This window comes from Camelus dromedarius, chromosome X (assembly GCF_036321535.1).
Source record: "Camelus dromedarius isolate mCamDro1 chromosome X, mCamDro1.pat, whole genome shotgun sequence".
In the NCBI taxonomy this organism is placed as follows: Eukaryota; Metazoa; Chordata; class Mammalia; order Artiodactyla; family Camelidae; genus Camelus; species Camelus dromedarius.
This window is the reverse complement of record NC_087472.1, coordinates 15,203,619-15,214,290: the sequence shown is the minus strand read 5'-3', so window position 1 is coordinate 15,214,290 and position 10,672 is coordinate 15,203,619. Positions and strand designations below refer to the sequence as shown.

The 10,672-nt window shown below is 42.2% G+C and overlaps 1 protein-coding gene and 1 non-coding gene across 3 annotated transcripts; one reads left to right on the top strand and one right to left on the bottom strand.

Annotated features, from left to right (window-relative positions):
- Positions 1-254: 254 nt before the first annotated feature.
- Positions 255-8,416, top strand: CCDC160 (coiled-coil domain containing 160). Of its 2 annotated transcripts, none has more exons than XM_031446495.2 (3): positions 255-427; positions 1,554-1,611; positions 7,384-8,416. In XM_031446495.2, the coding sequence occupies exons 2-3, from the start codon at positions 1,600-1,602 to the stop codon at positions 8,383-8,385; spliced, it is 1,014 nt and encodes a 337-aa protein (XP_031302355.1). In that variant the 5' UTR covers positions 255-427; positions 1,554-1,599; the 3' UTR covers positions 8,386-8,416. The 2 variants fall into 2 exon arrangements, with proteins under 2 accessions (XP_031302355.1, XP_064339068.1); XM_064482998.1 differs by lacking the exon at positions 255-427 and adding an exon at positions 921-993.
- TRNAV-AAC (transfer RNA valine (anticodon AAC)) lies at positions 2,576-2,648 on the bottom strand. Its single transcript has one exon. It is a non-coding gene; the product is annotated as a tRNA-Val (tRNA).
- Positions 8,417-10,672: the final 2,256 nt, after the last annotated feature.

Here is a 10,672-nt window from a genome sequence, read left to right as displayed (position 1 = left end):
CCAGGCTTTGTGAGTCACCCAGACCCTTCGTAATAAGCCCACCGTGGGTGGGGCCGTCTCTCAGTTTCTCGCCCCTTCCCACCCCGACTCGGCTCTCTCGCTCTTCGAGCTCGGCTTTCTTTCAGGCAGAAGCCGCCGCGGCGCCCGCCGCGCCGGGCATGCTCAGAGCTCGGGCGGGCGGTGACCGCCGCCAGGCAGCGCCCGGCCCGCCGCGCGGAGCTAAGGCGCCCGGGTCCCTTTAAATCGAGCCTGCCGGTTGCCAGGCAACGGCGCGGCCCGCGCGGGCGCTGCAGTGCAGAGGCTCTGCTCGGGACCGGCCCGGCCGGGTCGCGGTGGCCAGCGCCGAACCCAGGGCAGCCGCCCAACGCTCGTGACCGGCTCGGGGGAAGAGGGGCCAGGGCCCACCGGACCCCACCCACGCCGCCAGGTACGTCTGCGCCCGGGAAAGCGGGGCTCCGCGGGGCTCGCCCCTCGCCCTCCCTGGGTGACCCGGGGCGGAGGCACCGCGTTCCCCCGCCTTGATCCCCCACTGCGGGTTTCTTCCTCCTTTTGGGCCGGGGCCTGGAGCTGGCGGGCGTTTGGGAGGGAAGGGAACAGGGCGTGGAAGTCGGGGTGTGGACAGAGGAGTGGGGTCAGGCCTCGCCCGCTGCCCTCTCCCCGCCGCCCCGCCAGCCAGGGGGTAGGGACTAGGGAGGTGGACGGGGTCACCTGCGGTGGGGACCGGGGAGGGGGGGCAGCACCCTGACCTGAGCCACCTTCTCTCCACTGGAAGCAGCGGTGGCAGGAGTTTCAGTTAACCATTTACAGAGAAAACCCCCAAACTATGCATGCATAGATACAGCTTTATAGCAAGAATGTGATTTCCATACTAATAGTGCTCAGCCTTTCAGAATTAAGGTGACTCCGTATCTTTTCTTCTAGAAAGAATGATTCCACACTAATAACAAAGAATTGTTGGGAGTAGGAACCGTTCCCAGGGCCCAGTTTTCAATGGTACTTTGCTTTGCTCTCAATATCTGCCAAACAATAGAGGAGCCAGTTTGTCCCGTGAAGTGGACTCCTGGCTCATATGTGAGGACTCTGAAAGATGAAGGCAAAAATCGGGATCACTTCCCTTTTCAATGATTTTTCAAATTCACTGGACTCTGGGGGAGGGAGGCAAGGCCTGGGCTCCAGCCTCTGCTAACGTGGCACTTGGCAAGCTCATTACTAACAAGCATGTTGCTGCTGCGGCCGCCAGTGGCGGCTCGTTTGTTCAATAGGTGCTAAAGGCAAAGAGATACTGTGTTGAATAAGATGCAACCATGATTCTTGCCCCATCTGATATTTGCACCGCTTGGAGAAGGAAGACTTAGTGGGGTAATAGTTGGGAAATTGGGTTGACAAGTTTAAAAGAAAACTTGCTTCAGAGTGTCTGACATCACATTTCAGATAGGCCAAACAGCATTAAGTCTGTCACTTGTCATTTTAAGCTACATCGCAGATATGAACACAGATTTAGGCATTCTGGGTAATTATATTTTCTAATTAAGCTGTGGCATTTTATTTTTCAGCTCAATCTGGAGAAGGAGGACAGTAGCACCCGACAGAAAGTCTTGGATGTCAGTAACTGTAAGTACGGTTGTGCCGCCTGCTATCTTGTTATGGGTGTTTAGAAAGACAGAGAGTAAATCTTCAACCTTTTAATGAGACCATTAATCAGCACTGTCTGTGCACTGTCAAAAAAAAAAAAGCCTCATAAAGTGTCCTGAAGACTTTAGCTGAGCCAAATAAACTTTGAGGGAAAAATAAAAGTCCTTTCCCTAAAATGTCACCTCAAAGAGCCTCATAAACCAGAGGAGAAATTGTAAGTATTTACAAAAACTAAATTAGAACCAAAGTACGGAAATTTCAGGAAGAATATTAAGAATCATTCATTCAACAAATATTTATTGAGGGCTACTATGTGTGAGGCGACAGCAAGGGCTGCAACGATGAGTAAGCTGCCAGGAGGTCACAGCGAATTGGTGAAATAAAACTATGTACGAAATGATGCAGAAGCACAGGGAAAACTCCAAGTGCAGAGTCACCCTCTCTAATCTTCAAACTGGTACCCCAACTGTAATGTTTCTAAGAAGTTGTGGGTGGCTCTGAAAAACACTGCGACATTTGGAAAGTTCATGGGAAAGCAACTGGTGATAAAAATGCAAATATCTTCCGTTGTAGAAAAAAACTACCACTTTTCTGCTTAGATAGAATCCATGTAGCTTTGGAAATTTGGGGACATCAACAACTTACAGATGTAGGGCTACTTCTTCCCTAAAGATGCAGGTGAAATTAATGTAAGATTGTGTAGGTCCCCCTCTACTAACCTTAACAGTACTTACTTTTTTTTTTCAAACTGACTTTTTCTGACGTCTGATGACTTCAGACTGGCAACTCTGGAGAAGAGTTGGGTTGTTTGACTGGTTTATGTTCCAAAGGAGGGTAAGGAAAACCTAAAAAAGAACAAAACCCATTGTTTACAGTATACTTTATTATTTTAAAATTTTTTTGTTGAGGGGAGGTAATTCAGTTATTTATTTATTTATTTTGATGGAGATCCTGGGAATTGAACCCAGGACCTCATGCATGTTAGGCATGTGCTCTGCCACTGAGCTATACTCTCCCCTTCTACAGTATACTTTAAAATTGCTTCCATTTTCATTTTCATTAATTTCTCTTAACCACCTGAAAATAGGTATATTGTCCCTATATTACACGTGAAGAAACTGAGGTTCACAAAAGGTAAGTTTTCACATAGTTCTAACATGAGGGAGCCAAGATATCTGACTCCTTCAGTCTTTCTTTCACCATAGTCCATGCCTAATTCCTTTCTCAAGGAATTAATTCCTTTTCTTTTCCTTCTTCCCTACAATTCTGCATGGTAAAACATGTTTTGTCCACTTTCTTTCAGACAGTTTGGGGGAGTCCTCATTTTGGTATTTAATAGTTTTCTGCAAGCCAGTGATTTTTGAAAGGGTGGGGGATGGGGACACTCCCCTGGTGTGGGCAGGTCAGAATCTTCTCAAAGAGAAGGTAATGATGGCAGTATTTTGTGCCTGGAAACAGTGGAAGCAAAAAAAAAAAAAAAGGTTGAGGACTACTATTTTAAATGAGAACAGATTGGACAATTGAGCAAAGAAATAAAGCCAGTGCCTTTCTTTGTAGCAGACTTTTTTTTTTTTTCCCCTATTTTGGCCAAGCAGTTTTTCTGAGGGCTGGGAGAACTGAAACCATCCAAGAGTGATAGGGAAAAGTTCCTGGGCTAGGAAGGGCCTTTTGTGTTCCCCGTACTGCCCCAGAGCTGAGATTAAAAGCCACACCTCTAGTTCAGGAGGGCTGACGGTAGTGACAGAAGGTTGCCCATCACAGGATGGACATGACCTTTTCTAAACATCTGGGATAAAGGACTCTTGCGAGATGGGGAAAAGCCCCTGGAGGTTTCCCAAACTGTTTCCCGGTCCCTGCCTACCCTAGCCTGGAAGAATAATTGCATTTTGCAGACAGGTCTAGATTTACGCAAAAGAGATGGTCCTGAAATTTTGAAATCAAATTCTAATGTAAATGAGATAAGGCAACAGAGAAAAAAGATCTTTGATTTTATGTTATTAAGTTTTCCTAAAGCATGTGATTTAAAGTATGAACATTGTAGAAAACAAATAATTAGATTTCACATATTTGATCACTTATCAATCTTAATATGAGCATTTTCTCCAAGGCCCCATACCTTGAATATGAAAATAAGATGGTTTTGTGGGTTTCTCCTTTCACAATAAGCAGCATATTCATTTCTGGAGCTATTTGAAGACAGATATACATTCACCTGAGATCTTTATGGAACGATTTACCTAAAGATCCAAAATAAGTGATCACTCTGTGCTCAGCTCAACAATTTCATTATGTTACATCATATTACATTATAAATTCATTTTGAGTTTATTTTATCAGTGGTTCCCAAATTCTTTAGGTGAATAGAAACCATTTCCATGAGTCAAGAAATCCCTTGCGGCACCAAAATGTCCTACTACTTTGCCTCTGCAAAAAGAAGAAAGTCACCAGAGGATGAATGGTGATTTTTTTCAGGGAGACACTAACTAGAATCCTCGGGAGTCCATTATTAATTCATGTCAGCCACAAATGGATAGGTGTAGCCATACTATGGATGGCCATGCCTTAACAGTGCAGTCCCAAGGACTTCTGAGGATCACTGGCTCAGAGGACCACTAATGTTATTTTTGTCATATGACTTTATATTGTTTTCCTGTGTCCTGGCTATTTGTTTCTTTAAATTTTTCATTTCTCTTGGACCTCCTTCCCCTCCCCTTCAGCCCTTCAATGCCCAATATAGTGTTGGGTAGGCACTTGAAAATAATAAATATTCGCAATTGACCCACTAAAAAGGCATGCTTATACTTTCAGTAATGGCTTTGGTTTGATTTGCCTTATGCTGTGACAAATTACCTAATCAAGTTTATTGAAAGCAAAATGGCTGCCATGCCAGGGCAGAGGAAGAAGTGTCATTGTCTCAAAGCATATTTCTTGCCCTTGCCAGAGAATGCTAATGTCAACCTTGTTCTGTGTAAAAATACAAACAGCACAATTTGTGAAGAGAAAATGAGACTGGCACCTTTTACCCCCAGTCTGGGCTTTGCCCTCCTCTGTGACTAGATTTGGGAACAAGCCCTTAAAGGATATCTTGCCAATGAAAGAGAAGAAAGAAAGAAAGGACGGGAAAGAAAGGAGCAGCTCAGAGACCCTTTGACCCTGCCCTGTGTAAGCCATGGGAGGGAAATTCCAAAAGGCTTTTCAAACCTTTCTCTTTCTGTCCTTTGATATGTGACATGGAATTCTCCTTACCCTCCCCTCTTCATTTTTCCTCTCTCCTTTTGTGGCCTTTTAAAAATACCTAAGCTCTGAAAGTAGTGGGTTGTTTTCTTTCAATCTGTGGAATGAAACCTAGCAGAAGAATAAAGAGGAATTTTAGAACAAGCACTGACCTGGGAGACAGGGTCTCAGTTTTACCACTACAGGCTGTGTGGACTTGGACAAGTCACTTAACTTCTCTGAGTCTCAGTTATAAAATAAGTGGACTCTTCTCAGTTCTGTGAAAAGCATTGGCTATATCAGAAAATTGTACAGAGGCTCACGGAAGAAAGGTAGTGACACTGAAAAATATATATATAACTTTTCACAAGAAATTTATAGGAGGTTTGGAGATAGGAGTCACTTTTTCAAGGTGCAAAATTATTAATTTTCCATTTTAATCTTTCTCTATACCCAGATCTCAGGCTTGTCATTGTTGCTGTCTCCAGTTATAAAGTGGCCTCACCTTACTTGCCCCTCTGCAAACCTCCTTCCTGATCAGTCTCACCAGTGCCTCTCATCCAGAATTAGATAGAAAGAATAGTCATCTCTCTCCCCTTGCTACCTGAGAGCACTTTTAAACTTTGACAGAATCATCTGGTAAAAATTTGACCGCTAAAAAATGTGACTGGCATTTAGCCTCACCATGCTTTTCTCTTTCCTCTGTTCCTTTCCTTTATGATCACGGTAATCACTCTCAGTCGTTTGCATTTGTATTTCTAGAGAGGAGAGAAAGCAGGATTGTGATCATCTTCCTCTTTAAGGACAGATAGATCATTGATGCTTCTGGATGGTGACTAATAGAGTGATAAAGTCAGAAAGGATAGTTTCAAGAGAAAGGAGATGCTGCTGCAATGGGAAATACACATCATGAACTGCCAGTCTTGGCTTCCTACCGTGGTCCGATTGACTCAACTCAAAGCTTGGTTTATGGCTTTGGAACCAGTCATTTTAACACCTTCACTGAATATGTGTACCTTTCCTTTTCCTCAAAGCCAAATAGTTGTCAGTGGGGATGGACCCATGGGGATAGTGAGGTTTTTCCCTCTTCTTCTGTGGGAGGGAGTCAGGCATGTTCAGTACATGTAGGTATCAAGTTTATTCTCTATTGTCCATAGCAAGAAAAATGTGTTAGCATTTAAACTATAGTTGTTAAAAAGAAAATGATAGATAATATACCAAAAAGTGTTTATCTCAGGGCTGTGGGTATCAGATTCCTTTTGTGTGTGTGTGTGCTTTTCGGTATTTTACCAAAATCTGCAGATCTGTTAGTATCTTTATATAATATAAAATAAATGTATATTAAATAAAATAATATTGCATTTGTAATATTTAATAATATTAGAGAAAATATTAATTAAAAAAGGAACACAAACTGCCATTTTTTCTGTTGCCGAGATAAAACTGCATTTGGGTGCGTGGGAAAAATAGATGCAGGCATACTTTGATTTTTCTCAGTGGTGATGCTACAAATATATTACAGCAAATTTATGTGTAAAATGGATAAAGTGACCCCCTCCTTCTTCCCACCCTTTGGCAGTAACTGCAGTTACCGGTTTGGTGCTTTCAGATGCCAGTGGCCCTTCAGTGTGTTGTTTGGGTCCTTCTTTCTCCCTTCACTCAAAAATAGTTTCTTATCAAATATTTTGGTGCTTTAGGAAATCTGTATGTTATGGACTCTCTTTGAATAGGGAAAACTCTTTTGGAAACAAAATAAATAGCCTCTAATTTTTATAAATTTAGAAAGTTGGTTGTGGTTTAGTATGCTACGTTGTCACCTTAAAACTATACTTGCAGTCAGGATCTCGAGAAAAGCACATTTGGTGGCATTCATATTTTCAATTGTTGACATTCGGTTCTCATCACGAAATTGCTGTCAAAACGGATAGAATTCTGTCCACTTGGCAGTCTTGCCTAGAAGCAAAGCCCAAGACTGGAATAGCAGGAATTTACAGGTCAAGACAGAAGGGCGTTTGGCAGAGTTAGTCATAAGGAAGTCTGCATGGTATACTTTACCTAAAGCGGCTCACATTGCATTAAGCCCTGATGTTTTAGTCACTTTAAAGAGTGAATAAACAGTAGTCCAACCGAAGAGAACCAGAAAAAAAAAATCAAGCACTTTGGAAACAGGTTTAACTTACTAACATTAACCTATTAATTTAAAATCACTTTTACTATTTTGAAGCAGTCTGTTTTCATGTTGTTTTCCCATAGAATTATTTTCTCTACCCACAATAAATAGCCAAGTTTTCCCGTTTATTGGTTCTGTTTCATAGGATCAGAGAATTTTAAGGCTGGAGGAGTCTGTAGAACTTAGCTAGTTTAGCCCTTTCCATTTATAAATGAAGGAGCTGAGGCCCTACTCACTCAGCGAGTTAGAGGGAGAGCCAGCCCTCAAATATTTAGGTTCTTTCACCCAGGAGCCAGGATTCTTAGTTCTTTCCACTACACCAGCTGCCAGTGTCAATATGTGCCTTGATTTTAAATTTTGTTTTTCAGGAATTGGAAGAGGTGCCTGAAGAAATGGATGCTAGAAGAAAACACTGGAAGGAGAATGTGTTAGCTCCTCTTTTCAGTGCACAGGATATTCTAGATGAGGCTTCTCAGCTTGACTCTTCTTCTGAACAAATGACCTTAGATAAGGCCAAGAGAATGGAAGGAATTTTTAATTTGTCGAGTAGAAAGTTTCAAGAAGAGAATAAATGTAAAAGGAAAGAATTTATTTCTCAACTAAATGAAAACGAACAGGAACCAAATTTAAGAGAAAGAAAGATAAACATTGCAAAGAATGAGGCAGACACAAATTCTGCCTCCTGTGAGTCATCTGACTTGGATGTTGCACCTGAAGAAAGCTTTAATAGCGGGGAAGAGCCTCCTACCTGGGGTACAGAGGAATCATTTACTCCACCACAAAAAGACAAAGAGAAGAAATTCTTTGAAGGAATGTCTCCCAAACTTCGCCTGAGTATTTTGAATGAAGAACTTGAAGTGCTTAAGATGAAATGCAGAAAAATAGAAGAGGAATTCGAAAATGCAGAAAAAGAACTTTTGAACTCCAAAAAAGAAGTCTCCACAAAACCCCTAAAGTCTAAAGAAGCAGGGGTGGAAACTTCCAAGAAAGACTGGGAACTTCAAGCTTTAAGAAATGACCTCTCTGAAAAAGCAACAAATGTCAAAAACTTAACAGAAGAGCTCGAGCAAGCCAAAGAAGTCATCCACAAGTTGAGCCTCGAGAACAAAGATTTAAAAGAAGCTGTTAAGAAGTTAAAGAGGCAAACTGAGGTCGGAAATGTACTCCTTAAGGAGGAAATGAAATTGTATTATGAATTAGAAATGGAAAAGATCCGAGGAGAGCTCAGTGCCATCAAGAGTGAACTGAAGGCGGAGAAGACCCTACAAGCAAGAAATAACAGAGCCCTGGAGTTGCTTAGGAAACACTTTGCTTCTGTATCGTCATCAAATAACCCTGACAGCTTGATGGGGGATTTTTTTAAAACTTAAAAATAAAATAAAATAAAATAAACCTTTCATTAGGCAAATCACTGAGCCAAATCAGTGTTTCTGGTGCTTTCTTTGTGTGCAACTTAAAACGTGTGTAATGGGATATAATTTCCTTCTTTGGTAAATCAGGATATCTGTAAAAGGTGTAGATGTTAACTTCAAAGCTTCTGTTTTCTCTTTCTAGTGAATTTCTTGCCAGAATCGAAACAGAAATGAAGCTTCAGCTATCTTTTTTAAATATATATTTCACTCAAAAACATGTAGTGATTCACCAGATCATCAATGAATACAAATCCACAACCATTTTGTGATCTGTGAGCAATATGTCCTTGACACGTGAATATTCTTCCATCTGGGTTTGTTGATATTAACAATAAAAGTCTCATTCATGTATATAAGCATAACATGTGTGTGGGTCTTAAAGCTGCCCATTCAGACTCAGTGGGATACTAGAAATGTATCTGCTTTCTCTGAGATCTAACCTCAACTATGCACATATTAACATCTCCCCAAAAATGCAATTTATTCCTCCCCTCTGCTTTCCCCAGGCTTTTTGCCTTGACCTGGCGATGGTTCCCATAGACTAGAAGACTTTGAGACATGGCTGTGACCTTCTCTAGAGCCCTGATTTTGTCAGCAGTGGGTTTTGCGTTTCCTTATGTTGACCAGCAAGGGGCGTTGTTGACACAGTTCTTCTGAAATTCTACCAGGGGAAAATGTAGAAGCTTCCTGTCCCGTTTACATCACCAGCTGGCAGGGACTGGAGTGAAAGGTGTTGGATGTCATCTAGGTAAGCTGTTAGCTGGCTTGATTTATACAGGAATCCAGCCCTGTAAAGAGCCCGGGCAGTGACAATTTCTTTTATACTTACTCAGGCCCTTGGTGGAAACTATGGGCCAATTGACTGTGCATTTGTTTGTATCAATCAACAAGATTTTTTTGTAATTGGAGCTCTATTTGTATGGTATTTTTAAGTCCAATGAACCAAATGTAACTACAGACTGTGAAGGTGGAATACAATGGTAAGGGTTTAGGTATTTTCCCTGATGGAAAATGCCCAAACTGGGACTCTAGACACTTGGGTTCTAGGACCTGCTTTGTTATTAACTAGCTAATTAACCTTCTAGGCCTAAAAGTCCTTGTCTATAAAATGAGGGAGTAGATCTATCATCCAAATTCTGTTCAATTCAATGTTCTGTGATTTCACCACAGTGCTTTTAATCACAAATGTAACTACCTGTGAGGAAGTACAACTCCCATGGCATTGGACGTGTTCAGTTCTAATACTTCGGGGGACCTGCTTTGCCGGCCCCCTCCTTTCAAAGGAAATATACAACAACTTCTTTTTTTTTTTCACACTTTGAGCATCTCCAAATACTGTGTCAATAATAAATCAGGAGAAAGGAAATACTTGAGGTTATTTCTTCTCCGTTCTCGTTTCCTTTTTGTTCTTTAAGGTCAGGAAAGGCACTGAATGGAGACGAACTAGGCTGACATGGAGCTGAGCAGGGCTTGCCCAGCCTGGGAAGATTGGACTAAATTGGAAGATGATAATCTTTGGAGCTTTCTGACTTAGTCCTGATGACTTCACCCAGAAGCTGGCAGCCTACTCAAAGAGGAAGGTGACTTTCAGGTTTTCGATGGTCACTGCTTCCCACCAAGAGTCCAGGCACAAAAGCAGACTAGAAAGTCTTTGCCCTGTTTGACTCTCCTCCCCATCACCCCGTTAAAAATGACCCCTTTGTCCTTGCCCCAGAAGGACTTTCAGTCCCTGACTGCTAGTGTGCGGAGCAGCTTACACATTTAAAATATTTCACAAATTGTATTAAGCTACTAGGCTCAATCCTCTTAGTATATTTCAATTTTTAAAAAGGAGCTTTTACTCCAGGAGAATTTCTATCAACCAACCACACATCTAAAGTCTTCAGTGACAACTTGGTTTATCTTGCATGAGCGTGTGTGTGTGTGTGTGTGTGTGCGCTCATGCTTGAGGGGAGGGGAAGGAGTGTGGTGGAGGGAGGTGCAGAAAAGATAAGTGCACGGATTAGCCCAGCTCTCAGGTTGTGGGGTGTATTTCCAGGATGGAACTAAAACACAGGCTCCTGATGAGACAGCCTGGGATGCTGGGCCCCAGCAAGGCCCTCCATGTGGAAAGGACCTAGAGAAAGCCGAGATCCAGACACTCTCCAGGGAGCCAGTATACAATCACTAAGTCCAGAGGGCCAAGGAGAGCCAACATTTTGGAGCTGGGAAGGGATCACATCTTTTGATGCTTTTACTTTTAAAA